Source organism: Ovis canadensis, chromosome 1 (assembly GCF_042477335.2).
Source record: "Ovis canadensis isolate MfBH-ARS-UI-01 breed Bighorn chromosome 1, ARS-UI_OviCan_v2, whole genome shotgun sequence".
Lineage (NCBI taxonomy): Eukaryota > Metazoa > Chordata > Mammalia > Artiodactyla > Bovidae > Ovis > Ovis canadensis.
Window position 1 is genome coordinate 180,140,747 of NC_091245.1, and position 17,840 is coordinate 180,158,586.

The window sequence follows — 17,840 nt, forward strand, 5'->3', positions numbered from 1 at the left end:
CCTGTTGAGTTCCTAACATGGATCTCTACTTGGGACTAAGAAAAAGGAGGCCTTCAGAGACATGCAGGACTGGTTTGGACATGCAGGAGTAGTTCATTTCTTAACCTTGGGAAGGTTACTTGTTTTTGGTTAGCCTAGAGTTCTTCTTCTGTAGGATGGGTATCATACTACCTGCCTAACGGTGATGTTGTGACATTTAAATCAGAGTCACAAAATATCCAACCCATTCCCTCTCAAAGGTAGGCTAAAGGGGAAAATCTACTATATTTAAACACACATTAGAAAGAAGCACACCACACAGCAAAGAAACTGTAACGTGAAATATGATGACGTAACTGAAAAACCAAATGTCTGTCAGAGAAATAACAGCCAATGGACAAAATTCACATGTTAAAAGAACAAGACAGTAAGATCGAATCACAAAATATTACCTAAACCTTAACTATATGCTGTTTTTAAAACACAAAATGAATTTAAAAAGTGATTTAATAAATCTGAAAATAAAAATAGGCATTTATACCAGACCACATAATCAATAAGAAAGCAGAGATCTCAACCTTAACGCCAGACAATGCTGAAATCAGAGCATGCAGTGAGAAAAGGAAGGCAATCTACAGTGATAAAGAAGACAATCCACCCAGGGATCTAAGTACTACAAGTATTTATACACCAAAGGACGTACTATTATTGCTTGTAAAACTTATAGGAAGTCCACAGAGAAGTGGAGAGTGCTTCAATAAGAGATTTTTCTTTTTCTTGGCTCATGATAGAGGCAGTGGGGGCAGAGGTCAACAAATAAGGCTAGGAAGAGTATTAAATCCTACAAATAATAAGTTTGGTAATATATGCATAAACAGAAATTGCCTTCCATTGCAAAATGACCTTGGCGACTTCATACATTTGATCACAACAAAATTCTTGGTAAATTAAAAAGTTAAAAGCTACACTGCAATAAATAATCTCTTATCTAACTTGGATAGAATTAAAACTTGAAAATAAGGAAACCAAAATTCTACTCTCTAAAATGTGAGAACTCTCTCTTAATCCCTGGATCAAACATAAAACAAGTATTGTGGCATATCAGATGTGCTGTATGTGCGTAGCATACAATGCCACAACAAGGCCAGTTGCATTTTGTGTGTGTGTGTGTGTTCACTTGTGCATGTTCCAAATGGGTAACTACTTCTCTCGTCTGATCTTTTCTGATAATAGGGGTGACTCATTTACTGCCTTCTGGAACACCAAGGTTTAATATAAAGAGGATATTGATTCATTCTTCCTTTTTCTAAAGAATCAGAATAGTGTCTTAAATAAACTATGACATTATTGTATCCAGGGAGGAAAGTGTGTACACTTGCTAACAAGTGGGTGTTTTCAAAGTTGAGCTCGTTTACTAGGAGGAAGCAGAAATGTAGAGATGAACTAATGCGTCTATCCCAGGCCACCTGGTTCATCACACTGGTGTCTCACAGCTGCTCCCTAAGCACCGAGTTGTTCACTTCCATCTCTCTCATGTTTTCCTTGGGTCAGCGTGTTCAGGGCAACTGGTCTACCTCACCAAGTGCCACAGGGCACAAAGAATAAACTGCCTTTAAAACAGCAAGCCCAGGGAGTGAGTTCTGAGTAACAAAATCTTCGTCTGAAACACATTCTTCAATTGAATCATTTTTCTGACACTGACTTACCTTTGTTTTTCATAGTCTCCCCTGTCAACTCTTGGCATAGCACTGAAATTCCATAACTATTCAATAACCAAGAAGAGTATGAAAGGCTGTGACCATGGATGGTGGGAAATCAATGAGCACATGTAAGTGTTTACCATATGTGAAGAATTTAATGAATAGCCTTGCCCAGAAGTTCAAAGCCTTGGATTTCTTCTCTCCAAAGAGTTTTCACTTTGCTATTTACAGACAGGGGAACTGAAAACACAGGAGTTAAGTAATTTTCTCTAGGTTGCTCAGCTCATAAAGTATTAAGCCAGGATTCATAAATCCTAGTTTCCATCACTGCTCTGTGCTGTTGAGCTATGGATATACACACTCCGTACTTCACAAAAATAATTGGTAGATAAGGCATTGCAGTCCTGAAGGAAAATAGTAAAGAGAAGCCTTGGTGATTATAAAAGCTAGAAACCATTAGCCAATTCTGTGCAATAGGAGAAAGAAACTGAAAGAAATCTAGGTGTCTGGGCTTCCTGAATTGACCTAGTAGGTCCTCACTCTTTCCCTTAATTCATTCTTTAGTTGTTCTTACTGTTTATTTGCTTCTAAAGTTAAAATAGTTCTCATATTTTAAAAAATTACAGGATGCCCTGTTTTTGCCAATTAGCTTCTCAGTTTACTTTAAGGATACTTGTGAAGTTAGCCTGAGAAATCTGTCTGCTGACTCTTTGCTCCTTGCTCTTCCATGAATGAAACCTTCCCTTTCTGCTCAGAAGTTTCTGAGCAAACTTCTTCGATTTTCTTCAGACTCTTAGATGATTTTCCAAGAGACCCGGATTTGATATCTGGGTCAGAAAGATCCCCTGGAGGAGGAAATGGCTACCCACTCCAGTATTCTTGCCTGGAGAATTCCATGGGCAGAGGAGCCTGGTGGGCTAGAGGGCATGGAGTCACATAGAGTCAGACATTACTGAGAGACTAACATTTTTACTTTTATTTTCTGCTTGTTTTAAAGGTTTTCTTGGAGCCATTATTAATATGTGGCCTGCACTCCTTTGGAAAGTATTTTTGAATCAAGAGTCTATTATGTAGGAGGCAGAAGACCTAGGTTCAAGTTGCAGCCCTGTTATTTAGTAGCTATATTAACTAGGACAAATTATTTAATTGCTTTGCTTGTCAGTCTGTAAAATGAGGTAATAAAGTGGAGTTTTTTTTCAGTAAGCATTCAGTGAAATGATGCTTATCATACATCAAAATATATTAACTATGATTAATATGATTAAGATTGCTGAGGAAATGACATCAGATGCATAAATACTGTGAATATGCCCCAAGGCTTTAAAGATACTGCATTTTGGTATTTAATTAGAGGTCCAGAACACAAATCTTTAGAAATCTTTTGTAAACTTATATGCTTAAAGCAGTCCTTTGAAAAATGGGATACTTCCCTCACCGAAGTAACAACCCCTACCACTCACGACGTATTGCTGCCAAAATATGGATGGTTTCCTCCCACAAATACCGGGAAAGCTCTCTGCCCTAAATACTTTTCCTGAAGGGCCAGTTCTTCCCCTTGTCTTGTGGGTTGGCTGAAATCCTATCAGATTCTTTTGATACTAGCGGTATCCAAAGGATTTTAAATGCCAGCCCTTTTCATTATCAGTTCTTTTCATCAGAAAGGCTCTAATTGAACTAATTTCTGACGCTTTGCTGCTAAGTAGTCTAAAGGCTTTGGATCTATAGTAGAGAAGGAAGAAAAAGCAATGCTGATACCGGGAAGCCTGGTGATCCTAAATTTAGAGAACACGGGGTAGCGTATGAGTGCTCAGGGCAACTGGAATGCAGTATACAAACCTGAAAAAGGAATAGCCCTCCCTCAAAGCTTTGTACAACCAAGTTCCTGAGAGGAAGGCAGTTGGTTTGTTAGAAAGTGTAAAGGTTTAGTATCTGTTGAAGTGCTGAAGAATTGATGCTTTTGAACTGTGGTGTTGAAGACTCTTGAGAGTCCCTTGGACTGCAAGGAGATCCAACCTGTCCATCCTAAAGGAGATCAGTTCTGGGTGTTCTTTGGAAGGACTGATGCTAAAGCTGAAACTCCAGTACTTTGGCTACCTCATGCAAAGAGCTGACTCATTGGAAAAGACCCTGATGGTGGTAGGGATTGAGGGCAGGAGGAGAAGGGGATGACAGAAGACGAGATGGCTGGATGGCATCACCGATTTGATGGACGTAAGTCTGAGTGAACTCCAGGAGTTGGTGATGGACAGGGAGGCCTGGCGTGCTCCAATTCATGGGGTCGCAAAGAGTCAGACACGACTGAGCGACTGAACTGAACTGAACTCTATCCTAATCCTGTCTCTGCTTATTCGCTATTTGAATTTTAACAAATTACTTCACCTCTTACATCTCAGTTTTCCTACCTGTCACCTGTCTGTCCATGTAAACTAACACTTGCTGGGCTTATCAATCTCTCACTTTATTTTACGTTCATTTCATAAACTACCACTATCAGTTCAGTCACTCAGTTGTGTCCGACTCTTTGTGACCCCATGGACTGCAGCACGCCAGGGCTCCTTGTCTATCACCAGCTCCCGAAGTTCATTCAAGCTCATGTCCATTGAGTCAGTGATGCCATCCAACCATCTCATCCTCTGTCATCCCCTTCTCCTCCTGCCTTCAATCTTTCCCAGCATCAGAGTCTTTTCAAAAGAGTCAGTTCTTCGCATCAGAACTTCCAGTATGCCTCCTTCCACACTGTCCCCTGTAAAGTCTAGCCCAAGCAAGGTTTCAAAGGTCCCTTTCCCCTTGACTTCTCCTTAACATCATAGTGAGGCTCATCTTTGCAAGAAAACTCTAGTAAATGTTAAAATCGCCATGAGATACTGATACGATCATCATGATATTAGAAAGCAGGATTCTAATTCCAAGAAGAACACCTAGAGTAGACTCTGGACCCAAGAGCTTGACTCAGCTTTTAGGTGCCTTTTGGATGTTGGTTCCCACTTAGCCATTTGGGTCCTTGTAGCTCCTCATATCTCCAGAGCTGGTATATTCACCCATCAGCTCCTGAACTTCAGCCAAATGCAGAAGATTTGTCCTGAAATATACATGAATGCTTTGAACTGTGGGGCTTCCCTGATAGCTCAGTTGATAAAGAATCCACCTGCAATGCAGGAGACTTGGTTCGATCCCTGGGTTGGGAATATCCCTTGGAGAAGGGAAGGGTTACCCACCCCAGTATTCTGGCCTGGAGAATTCCATGGACTGTATAGTCCTTGGGGTTGCAAAGAGTTGGACACGACTGAGTGACTTTCACTTCACTTATTTTGATCTGTGAAAAGATAGGATCTTTCCACTGAACAACAGCATCTGATCCATGGAACATGTGTGGTTCCCAAATGCTTTGGGGACCTGGAGTGATTGCCATTCACAGATTCGAAAGGAGAATAACCCCCCTCAAGCCTAGTGTTTATTGGTTCCCTGTGGAAACTTACATATTTCACCTGGAAAAGTCTTGACCACATAGGGCAGAGCCTAACATACCATGGGTACCCAGTGTATTAATAATTATACTTCATGTTCCACTAACCATAGTGCTCATATAATAAAAATTACTAATAGGAGGGACATTTTCTCCTAGCTGATAAGAAGAAATTGAAGTAGGGAAATATTGCAGCTAGATATCACTATTTTGAAACTTTGCCAAGGACAAGCCCTGAAGTTCACCAGAATTCAATTTAGACTGAAATATTGTTGTCTTTTAAGTGTTGCTGAAATTTTTTGCATGCTTTTAATTTTAGTTGGTGGATTCTACTCTGTTCTGTAGAGAGGTTGGTAGCCGAACAAAGTAGGCAATTCTTTTTTTTTGTTAGACTGTTATATATATATGCTGAAAGAAGAGAGAAGACTAAGAGATATAAACCCATGTTTCTTCCAGTTTTAAGTATTGGTGAGGAAAGTAATAGGTAATAATGTTTAGAGCACTGCTATTGTTTTATTTGTGGGCTTCCCTGTCGAGGGGACAGAAGTGACTCAGTCACAATAACTTAGCATAGGATGGATGACTACCATCAGCGTTACTATAAGCATCTCTGTTGACGAAGCTCAAATGACAAAAGCATCAGTGAGTTTGGTCAACAAGCAGTTGACACCGTCTCATACTGTGTGCCCCTAACCCTTGCTGGCAGGTACTGCGGCTCCTACATGGATCACCAGACGATTTTCCGAGTGCCCAGTCCTCTGGTTCACGTTCAGCTGCAGTGCAGTTCAAGGCTTTCGGACAAGCCGCTTTTGGTGGAATATGGCAGTTACAACATCAGTCAACGTAAGATGGAGATCAGCCCCTTAAGAAACCATAACGAAAGGTGAAACAGAGGCCAACGTTTTATGACTCTAAACTTTGAGACTTTAAGGAATGAAAACTACTTCTTTACTTCTGCGATTGACTAGCCTACTTTTATAATAATATTTAAATAAATATATAGTAGAAACAAAATATATGATAAATAATGCATACAATTATGTATTTATTCTGCTGAAGTTTAAATTATAGAAGAAATAATATAACTGCTCACCATAATTGAAAAATAGTGTCTTACATTATTCCTGAAATATCAGTTTCTTGATTCATTGTTCTTCTTGCTATCCATAATTTTTTTGTCAATATGAGGTTTACGCCGTCATTTGGTGGATTGAAGGGCAATAGTTGCAATTCACTGTGGCCTCTGATACACAGGGGGAGCTGGTCGTTCAAGGAGAGTCCAAATGTCAATCTTCAGAATGTTGAACTTCACACTGAGAACTACTGGGAACATGGCCAGAAGGCAGTCAGCAGAAAAGGCAGTGTCTGAGGGAAGTCATTAGTCCTGGAGAGAGTAGACACTGACTCAGGAAATTCACGACCTGTTTTAAAAGCAGGGAAAGTAAGGGTTGACCACTTAGGAATCCATGAAGTTAAGACTTGAGAGAAAGCTCAGTTAGACCCTTCCATCTCTGCCAATACTAATATATCTCCTTCTGGATTCAGAGTGTTACACTTCTGAGTATCAGAATACTACAGTCACTGGTGAGGATAGAGGTAAATAGTAAGCTATTTTATTTTTAACTATTTTTTCGAACGATGAATATTTTCTAGGAACTTATCCTCTCATTTGTGTGCTATTGAGACAGTGCTTGACCTGACCCATGCACTATTCCTATTCATCTGCACAAAGCATAGACTAGGTAGCTTATAAAGAACAGAAATTTACTTCTCACCGTTCTAGAAGCTGGGCGTCCAAGATCATGGTCCAGCCTGGTTGAAGGAGGGCCATCTTCTGGCCTCGGATTTCTCGTTATGTCCTAGAGTAATGGAAGGAGTGAGGATGCTCTGTGGGCCTATTATTGAAATAAAGGCACTCATCTCATTCATGAGGGCTCTGGTTCATCATTTATCACCTCCCAAAGGCCCCATCTCTTCCTACCATCACCTTGGGCATTAGGATTTCAACATATGAATTTGGGGGGTGAAGAACACAGTCCTCTAGGCCATGGCAGAGAGAAAACATTCATGATTACTATCATGTTTAGCTACAAGCCCAGGAGTAAAGACTCTGGGCCAGGCAGGCAATGAATCTTTGATGAATAGGCTGGTTGAAGTGCCTTAGGAGTCCTGAGTTTTGAAAACAGTTGTTAATCTCTCTAGGTCCAACCTTTAAGATCAGTGGTTACTAATACATTTTATGGTAGAGATCACTTGAAAATGTAATTAAATGCACAGACTCAGAATGATGTATCTGATCATAGAGGATTCAGAGACACCAGAAAGCCATTTAAATTCCCCAGAAACTCTAAAGACTGCACTCTGAGCCTACTAGATTCGAAGTCATGCTCCAGTTTTCTCTTTCTTCGAGTCTGGGATAAAGCCAAGACTCACATCCTTGCTGAGTCAAGGATGGAGGTGTAGGAGTTTGACTGTACATGGTGAGCTGGGTGCAGTGTTGACTCAGCTTCTCGTGGATTCGTTTGCTTTCTTTGCTCTCTTAAATTCTCCCTTTTGCTCTTTCAATTATCAGCTATAGCTTTGCTTTGATGGAGAAATTGTATTATTACTGTTGCCACATTGCTACTCACGTCACTTAGCAACTCACATTTCTTTGTTAATGTGTTCTGGTGTGTTTTAGGGACCCACACAAGATTTCCTATTTTTTTATTGTCTCTAGCCTGTCCTGTTGGATCTTTCAGATGCTCCTCCGGTGTGTGTGTCCCTCAGGCACAGCGATGTGATGGAGTAAATGACTGCTTTGATGAAAGCGATGAACTCTTCTGTGGTGGGTATTCAAGCTTTTATTATGACTTTTCTTAGGAATAAGTAGCTTGCCAGGACCATTGTTGGTGCTGATACATATCCTGGTCTTTGTAGCTGTTATCTATTGCCACATAGCAAACTACCCCCCCACACACCCCCAAACTCAGTGACTTATGACAATCATTTGCTTTAGATTATCCCTCTGTGGGTTGTCTGAGGTATGATTGATCTAGGCTGGACTCAGCTGGTGTCATTACCTAAGCTATGGGTCCTCCTGAGCTTGGTTCTTCTCAGGCTGGAGTCCGTGCTACTTCTCATGGTTCTTTTCCTCATTGAACTAGTGGACTGGCCACAGCAGTGGTAGAAACAAATGAGGGGTGACCAAAAATACAAGTGTCCTTTTAAGTCCTGGGCTTGGAGCTGCAACAGTATTACTTGAGTCATATTCCATCAGTCAAATAGTGAGGCCAGAGTCAAGGGGCAGGGGAGTTTATTCTCCACACTTTGGGACCACAGCAAATGTGGAGGTGCACAATACTACTCTAGGGAGTGAAGACCTGTGGCTGATAATTCAGTCTACCACAGTCTTAAACATGATCCCATTTTAAAGCACGGATCTTTCCTCTAGAAAGAAGTTCAGAATCTGTGGAGAAGTAAACGATTTCAGAATGTTCGTTTATGGAGTACAGGTGTTAAAAATAAAAAGATTTCTTTTTTACCTGTGTAGTTTGCATCAATATCACAATGGTGATAATTAAATGGTAGGGTATTGGATATTATTATTTTGGGGCAGAGAATCTCTGATTTGGCTTTTCGTTACTATTTGCACATCATTTCTGAATCTATCTCCAGTTTCAGGGAGCAATATGGGGAGAATAGTTCACCAGACCATATGACACCACTGGCAACGCTTTCTCCTAAAGATCGAGAGTTTGGGACTTCCCTGTGGTCCAGTGGCTAAGACTCCATGCTCCTGATGAAGGGGACCTTGGTTCCATCCTTGGTTAGGGAACTAGATTCCACATGCTGCAAATAAGAGTTCGAATGCTGCAACTAAAGGTCATGTGTGCTGCAAATAAGACTTGATGCAGCCCAAATAAATGAACAAATATTAAAAATAAATAAAGATCCAGAGTTTAACTCTAATATAATTGCTATGGTGAAGCTGTTTAATCTTTTCCATATTGTAGAGAAATATAAATAACTGAAAACTTATAACCTGTGACTCTACACCTTTTTTTATTGGCAAAACAAAATAAAACTCTCTTAACTTAGGCTTCATTAAGAATTTAAATCTATAGGATCTTCTATTTCTTAAGAAAATATATACTATTATATAGGGATTGAGGTTGCTTTTGTGTTTTATGTTATTATTTCCTATTAATGCATCACTTGATGCTCCAAGTGAAAGTGATTATTATTACTTTGTAACAAGAACCGTGTTTTAGTTATCATCATTTCTCATCATGCCATGTGGTAAGCTGTTCTCTAGGAGTTGACTAGATTACTAGGTACTCTCAGAGTAGATAAATGAACTATTTCAGAGCAGCAATGTCCTCCTTTCTGCTCCCCTCAAGATGTACCTCTGAAAAAACAAGAGCAGATAACACAAATAATGTCTTCTCAAAAAAGCAGAAATGTCTAAGAAGTTATACCTTCTAAGAGTACTTGCCAATATGTTGTATCTGTCACTGGTTTAAAGGAAATTCCTGAAAATATTTCAAAGAAGAAAAATTGTAATAAGATTTATACTGGTATTTCCTAATTCAGGAAATGAATGTCTCCAGGGTAAAATAATTTTAAAGAGAGTTTTCCTTACCAACAGACTACAAGTCTGTTGTTTTTTAAGATCTCACATTCGTTAATCTATTCAGTAAGCTTTTAGTGAGCACCTACTATTTGATCGGGCTTCCCTGGTGGCTCAGTGGTAAAGAACCCACCTGCCAGTGCAGGAGATTGATCCCAGTGTCAGGAAGATCCCCTGGAGAAAGAAATGCCAACCCACTTCAGTATTCTTGCCTGGGAAACCCCATGGACAGAGAAACCTGGTGGGCTACAGTCCTTGGGGTCATAAAAAGTCAGACACGGCTTAGCAACTATACAATAACAACTGCTTAATAAAGCACTTGAAGTACAGAGATGAGTAAGACAAAATCCCCAATCTCAGGACACTCCATCTTGTTTAGGAAGGTAAACAAGTGCAATTTAGCTAACAGCTTATGATTTTTATTTTCCTTAAAATCTTATGTTACATTTAATTATAATTAAATAAACCACCAAAATGTAATATATTTACGCACAGCAAAAGTCAGATCTGACAAACTCAAAGTACAAAGAATTACACCAAAGCTTAAATATCTACTTTTCCTCTTGGAGCCGTCAGTTTTGAGCAAACACCATTTTGTTTTCTTTAAGTCATCTTAACCACTTGCGTGTTTCCAGGAGCACTGCTGGTCCTCAGGGGTCCCGCTGATGTCTCAGGCTCACCAGCTTCTGCCTGTTCTCCTTCCAGTGACTCTTAAACCTGCCTGCAATGCCAGCTCCTTCAGGCAGCACAGCCCTCTGATCTGTGACGGCTTCCAGGACTGTGAGGACGGCCAGGATGAGCAGAACTGCACTCACAGTGAGCGGGAGTGCTCTGCACTCTGCTGGTCTCCCTAGTACACTCTTCTTTTTTTTTTTTCAACTTTCCCATTTTGTTATTTATTTATTTTAAATTAATTTATTTACTTTAATTGGAGGCTAATTACTTTACAATATTGTGGTGGTTTCTGCCATACATTCACATGAATCAACCATGGGTGTATATGCCTAGCACACTCTTCTAAGCCAAAATCAAAATATCTCTGTTGAACTAGGGCAATCGACTTGTCCTAGTTTCCCCACTGAAAGTCTCAGGTCCCAGGAATCCTCCTGGGCCCAGATAAAATGGATGAGTTGTTCACTAATTGGGGTGGAGTCTGTGCGTGTGTGTGGAGAGAGAGAGGGGGAAAGAGAGAGAGAATACTGGAAGATTTTCCTTGCTGATGTAATTTTAATGTTGCTCTTGATTAAAGTATACTGTGGGTCAGATATAGAGGGATGTGCCAGATACCGTGATCGGGTATAGTCTACTTAGCCCCTACAAAAACACACACAGCCAGAGTTGTGAACAAATGTGCTGTATATTCACAAAATCTGTCCATCCTCCCCCTGCCCCCAGTGAAATAAAAGGACTGAGTATGATCTTTGCTTTAAAATTTTCTTGGCGAACAAGACAAAGTAATGGCAAAGAGGGCATAGCTTACGCCACTGATACAGCTTGGCATCTCCCCTACAGTGGAAGAAAGGAGAGGCTGTTGGATTGCTTCTCAACTAGTGCCTGCCTGCCTTTCTGTGGCTCTGCTGAGACACAGGGACAGGATACTGTGGGGCTGCCTCAGTTCCCCCTCCCGTGTGCAGCAAATACTGACCCTGTGGCTAAGCCATCCTTGGTGGACGGACTGCAGTGTCATTCTCTCAAATCAGCCTCTTCTTTTGTTCGTTTTTAGGTATTCCATGCAATGACAGAACTTTTAAGTGTGGCAATGATGTTTGCATTAGGAAACAAAATGCAAAATGTGATGGCAACATGGACTGTCCGGATAGGCCCGATGAAGAAGGCTGTCGTGAGTAGAAACTCGTTCCTTCGGATCCTTTATATTTCTCCCTCAGTCAACCTGTTTTTCATTTTCATTTCCATCGTGGTATAATTCTCCTGGCAGAAGTTGCCACAGGCCAGGGAAGAATAGTAGATATTGGTGAACTGAATCTGAAATGGCTTCTCAGAATTAAAAATTCTAGACTGAATTCTTTTAATTATTTCTTAATTCTTAAGAATAAGAAATAATCAAAAATTACTTATTCTGTATTTTCTGCCTTCTTTCTTGATAATAACTATTCACACACTAGGTGTTTACATAGAGAACTCCCACTTTCTAATAACCCTAATCAAGGTATAAGCTCTTAAAAAAAAAACCTATGAGAAAAGAAATAGGTACTGGAATACTGTGGATGATTTTATTAATTATGCCTTATGTTGTGATCAATGTCAAGAGCTGGTTCTTTCTTTAGCTATGACCTGGGAACTGTAGTCTGCCATGTGTTATTATTAATTGCATGATCTCTAATTGGCCATGTGCCGACATGTTAACTGTATATCCTTCTCAGTACTATTTACACTGGGAAATAATTGCTTTGATACCTAGTTTTTCTTAACTAGGTTTTCATTTGTTTTGGACTTACAATTCTCTCCCAAATCAACACAATTTCAAGGACACTCTTAATTTGGTTGCTTTGGGGACTAATCTTTCTTCTCTACCTAACAACCTGAACTCCACAGCTGCTGTTTCTATTGGTACAGCTGTTACTAATAGATCCCTTCCTCCCCACATGTGTGTTACTGTACAGAGACTCTGCATCAAGGCCTGTTTTCAGGAGGGAGGTAGTGGTTTGTTGGTGCTGGTTTCAGACAGACCCATGTATTGCCTCTCTAGATAAGCAAGGGATTTCCAGTTGCTTACCTGGTTAGTTACTTCCCAACCCAGCTCAAAATTTGACTAACTGCTTGGTTTTACTTCCAAGTCTGCCTTTAACTCATGGGACCCCTCCTCTCCTAAAGGCTGCACCAGCAGTTCCCCCACCCTCCACCGGATCATCGGGGGCACCGACACCCAGGAGGGGGGCTGGCCGTGGCAAGTCAGCCTCCACTTCGTTGGATCTGCCTACTGTGGTGCCTCAGTCATCTCCAGGGAGTGGCTCCTCTCTGCTGCCCACTGTTTCCATGGAAGCAGGTAGAGCATCTCAATTCTTACTCTGAAGTGACCACAGACCACATAGCTACTCTGACATTGTGGGAAGAAGCTCGCACTTGGATCCATTCAATCAATTCAGTTGGTCATTCTTAATTTCGCTTTGTTTCTGTGACACCAATTGCATGCCGAATATTCTTTTTAAGTATTACTGACTTAAAGGGAAGGTCACAAAAGTGTATCAAGAATGAATAGGCTTTTACTAGGCTGAGAAAATGAGATAGCGCTTTCAAGTTGGAAGGAATTCTGTGGGAATGTGTGAAGACTGTGGAGTGTAGGAAAGTGTGGAGCACAGCACTGAGGGATGACTGAGGAATGTGTGGAGCACAGCACTGGAGTATGGAGATCCCTACTCAGGGTGTGAAGGCAACGATTCTGTATCCAGTTTCCAGGGTGGTGGTGGGGAGGCTTCCCACACCCCCAAGCAATTGTCTGACACCAGCTAGGTGTCCTGTAATTCAACTCAGTTCTGACTTTGTCTCCCCAGATAGACAGATTAAGCACTTTAGGGGCTCAGGCTAACAAATCTACTCCCCTTCCCCCAATTCAGACACCAGTAGAAAGTCCAGGTTGTCACCTGCACTTTTGACTGACTGGCTATAGGGTGTAGGTTCCAGTGACCCCCTCCTTGGATTTTACTAATTTGCTACAGCAGCTCACAAAACTCAGAGAAACATTTTACCTGCTGGCTTGCCAGTTTATTGTAACAAGATACAATTTGGGAACAGCCTGATGAAAGACATACATACAGTGAGGTATGAGAAAGAGTGCAGCTTTCCATGCATGGACAGTTTCACTCCCAATCTTCACCTGTCTACCAACCTGGAAGCTCTCCAGACCTTTTGGGCTTTTATGGAGGCTTCCTGACACAGGCACGATTCATTGAATCATTGGTCACTGGACACAGATTCATCCTCTAGCCCCTTCAGCCTTAGTTGCAGTCCCAAAGTAACCTCAGTAACATAACAAAAGACACTTTGGTCCCTCTCATCACTTAGGAAATTCTACGAGTTTTAGGAGCTCTGTGCCAGGAATGGAAGGATGACCAAATGTATATTTTTTATTATAAATCACAATATCACAGAGAAGGATCACAAACAAGTCCTTCAGGGTAATTGTTGGGAGGGCTCTGTCTGCCCTTACTGATGGGATTATCGTGGGCCAGACATTCTCCCTGCTAAGGGTGAAAAAAAAGCTCAGACAACAACTTCACTGAAAATGTAACCTTATTTGGAACCAGCTGAATCCTAGGTACAAAAATATATCAATTATTTCTCACTTAGAATTTTTACAAGTATTTCAATGAATTTATACAATTAATGGACTTCCCTGGTGGCTCGGACGGTAAAGCGTCTCTCTACAATGCCGGAGACCTGGGTTCGATCCCTGGGTCTGGAAGATCCCCTGGAGAAGGAAATGGCAATCCACTCCAGTACTATTGCCTGGAAAATCTCATGGACAGAGGAGCCTGGCAGGCTACAGTCCATGGGGTCGCAAAGAGTCGGACACGACTGAGCGACTTCGCTTCACTTCATACAATTAAGAGTATTTGTTTCTCCTGGAAATTACAGGATTCATGTTAATGACTGAAATGGCTATGCTTCTGTTCCATCACTAGTCCTTTATGTAATATATGACCCTTAATATTCCCCTGGGTCCCTGTACTGCACGTGAGATTAGGGGCCGAGCACTTTGGGATCTGTCCTTATTTTTCTTCCAAAGCGTCCACGTTCTCTTCACCCCACCAGAGCAAGGCTGCTGTGCTGGTGGAGATAAGAAACCTCAGATGGAGATTACAAAGCCCTCATGACTTCATGCCAGTCCACTGAGGGCTCATAGGGAGTGGGGCCCTGTGGATAGTCAAGCTTGAGCAGTTAGAGCAGCAATCTTTAAGACTTCTGGTAGTTTGCAAAAAGAAATCTCCTTAAATTCCTGCTTGGAACACTTTGATTTCTAATGTATCTTGGTATCATTTGAATTTGATAAAAGGATCCCCAGATCACTGTCTTACTGGCCCTGTCTCCGTCAAATACCACTGTCAGCATGAATAGGGAGAAGGTACCAAATAAACTCCAGTCACTAACAATCTTGACTTGTGGATGGTTCCTGAAATACTGATGGCAAGAAAATTTCCAGCATGTCCTTAGAATTCACTGAGGGAATGTTTTGGAACCCAGCTCTCATCTGCCAGCCCTACTCTACCTTACATTATCTTTGGTTTTACTAAGAAGACAAGGGAGGCTCAGAGGCAGAGTCAGTTACTACAATAGGGAGTGAAAGTCAGACCTCCCTTCCCACAGCCCCTCTCTTTCTCTGGAGTGCTCTTTGCAAACCATGTATAGTTCTACAAGCCTCTGACTTTTGCTTCATTCCTTTCGTACCAGGCTGTCTGATCCCACACCGTGGACTGCGCACCTTGGCATGTATGTGCAGGGGAATGCCAAGTTCGTCTCCCCAGTGAGAAGAATTGTGGTCCATGAATACTATAACAGCCAGACCTTCGACTATGATATTGCCTTGCTACAGCTCAGTGTCGCCTGGCCTGAGACCCTGAAGCAGCTCATCCAGCCGATATGCATTCCTCCTGCCGGCCAGAAAGTGCGCAGTGGAGAGAAGTGCTGGGTGACCGGCTGGGGGCGCAGGCACGAAGCAGGTGTGTGTGCCAGTGAATGCCCTCCGCTCCCCTCCAGACCACACCAACTCCTGTTGATGTGGTGCTTTGGGGTTCACGGAGAGGGTTTTCATATATGATCTCACCTGAGCCTTCTGACAACTCTGATAGATAGGCTGGAGGAGAGTATTAGAATTCCGATTTTATGATGCTTTCCCCTTATCCCCCAAAGAAGAGAGAACCTCTTCTTAAGGGAAGGTCTATGAGCAAGGCAGGACAGGATAGTACAGGCCCTTTGCAATCTCGGAGGGGTTTGCTATGTTTTCTGCTATAGAAGAACATTTCCTCCATATTTTTAGGTTCCCTTTCATCAAAAAAAAAAAAAAAGACTCATTTTCATAAAAAAGAGAAGGTTGCTCATACACAATTTACTATGTCAACTCATAGACAATTGTCTGGAGGATTATGCAAGTATGTCCTTCACGAGGGCAACTGGGCAAGTGGATGAGAGTGAAGGCTGAAACCCAGATTGTCCTCAGTTCCCCAGACTGCAGATTCAGGCCTTGGGGGTGGTCACATTGGCCTAGGAATGGTCCACCAAGAGAGAATGCCATTTTACAACTACCCCGCCCAGAGGGGGCATCTTTATCATATGCACAAAGGTCAGATTATATGGCAGGGAAGTCTTTACATCTGCCCTGCCAAGGTTTTTATGGTTTAGGATTCATACACAGTAAAGAGAATAATCCAAAACTTTGTGAACATCTCCCCAGAGGTGAGAGCTGATGCTTCCCTTGATCTCCTAGTCTTTCTCTTGGATTCCCTTATAGTCATTTCTAACTGCTTACAACAGGTACATTATCTTTAAATCTTGAACTGTATCTTGGTCTTGCTTTGACAGTCTCTAAAGATTCACTATGGGCAGCTTCTCCAGTGCTAACTACCTACATTTAATTATTGAACTCACCAAATTCACCACCTGTGTGCGCCTTCTGGGAGAAGGCAGATCACTGCTCGAACACCTGTAAACCATCAGGACTGTGCTCAGGGCTTTCATTACATCATTGTATATCATAAGAGGAAAGAATTTCTTCAACCACTTTATCATGGGGAATTTTCTTTAAAAAAAAATCATTCTGCTGACTTTAATGTTTCTGATAGTATTATTAAATATTTACTACACACAAAGGACATTTTTAACATTCATGTACAGTACAAAACTGCATGACACTGCTGTGTTCCCCAGCCCCAGAAGTGGACATGACCACCACTGCAGCTGCCGTGCAGCTGTGAGCAGATGCAGGTCACTCCCACATCTTTCCGGGAGCTGGGCAGCCTGGCACTGCTAATGGGTATTTTCTTTACAAGCGTGAGTGCATCAATGAATTATCTTAGCCATATGGGTTAAAAAGGAAGTGAAAGGGCTGTATCCAAACTCCTATGTTTTTATGGTTCCTAGATACTCCCAGATGTCAGTTATCATGTTCCACTTAAGGGGCCCTCTTGACCAGGGAGTGTTGGCAACGGCTGTTGCTGACTCACAGTCTTGAAGGCAGGAGGTATGTGGAGAAGGACCATGGCACCCTGGCTCAGATGGTCGAGTCTGACCTTGGCCCCATCAGATGGCTCAAATGGTCGAGTCAGACCTTGGGTCTGAATCCTGCTCTATTTTTTTGCTATTTGTGTGCCATTAGATAAGTCCTTTATCCTCCTAAGCCCTATGTCTTCATTTGAAAAAATGAGGATCATAATAGAATTTATCTAAAAAAAATTGTTATAGAGTAAAAGGAGAAAATGGATAATTGTCTAATAAAGTAAGTGTAATCATTGCCTTGATTTCTACTTCTGTGTATTTTCCAGACAATAAAGGCTCCCCTGTTTTGCAGCAAGCAGAGGTTGAACTCATTGACCAAACCCTCTGTGTTTCCACCTACGGCATCGTCACTTCGAGGATGTTCTGTGCGGGTGTCATGTCAGGCAAGAAAGACGCTTGCAGAGTAAGCCATCTTATGGTTTCTTTGTCTAACATGCTGTACTTTCCATAAATGCTTTCATGTTTAATCTACACCATCTGGGTAATAATAATAATGGCAATAACTCGGGCAGGTGATTGCCTTAATTCAGACACTAATTATAATCCACGTGTCTGAGATGAGGGAAAGGTGATTAAATACTAATTGGATCTGTAAAACTCATTTTCTAGTCCCATGTATTTTTCTCCCACAATTAGAATGGGGTCAGCATTTATCATTCTGCCATGATTGTCTTAATAACCAGAAACTAAAAATTATAGCTAGACGCGCACACACAGTGTTTTAGGATCGCTACCCATTTCTCTAGCAGTGGCTGTGTACCTTCTAAAATAACAAGTATTCTATTCACTTACTCCTTTGACACACAGCCTGGGGGAAAGAAAAGAGGAGTGGGAAAGGTGACTGGAGGCCTCCCAACAG

General features: G+C 41.6%; 1 protein-coding gene across 1 annotated transcript in view; it reads left to right on the forward strand.

Moving 5' to 3' along the window:
* TMPRSS7 (transmembrane serine protease 7) overlaps positions 1–17,840 on the forward strand; it is a 53,316-nt gene that overhangs the window by 32,487 nt on the left and 2,989 nt on the right. The window contains exons 10-17 of the mRNA XM_069553095.1: positions 1,701–1,807; positions 5,849–5,985; positions 7,862–7,969; positions 10,460–10,570; positions 11,478–11,594; positions 12,587–12,758; positions 15,161–15,429; positions 17,248–17,384. Coding sequence (XP_069409196.1) covers positions 1,701–1,807; positions 5,849–5,985; positions 7,862–7,969; positions 10,460–10,570; positions 11,478–11,594; positions 12,587–12,758; positions 15,161–15,429; positions 17,248–17,384 — 1,158 coding nt within the window. The remainder of the gene's footprint in view (positions 1–1,700; positions 1,808–5,848; positions 5,986–7,861; positions 7,970–10,459; positions 10,571–11,477; positions 11,595–12,586; positions 12,759–15,160; positions 15,430–17,247; positions 17,385–17,840) is intronic.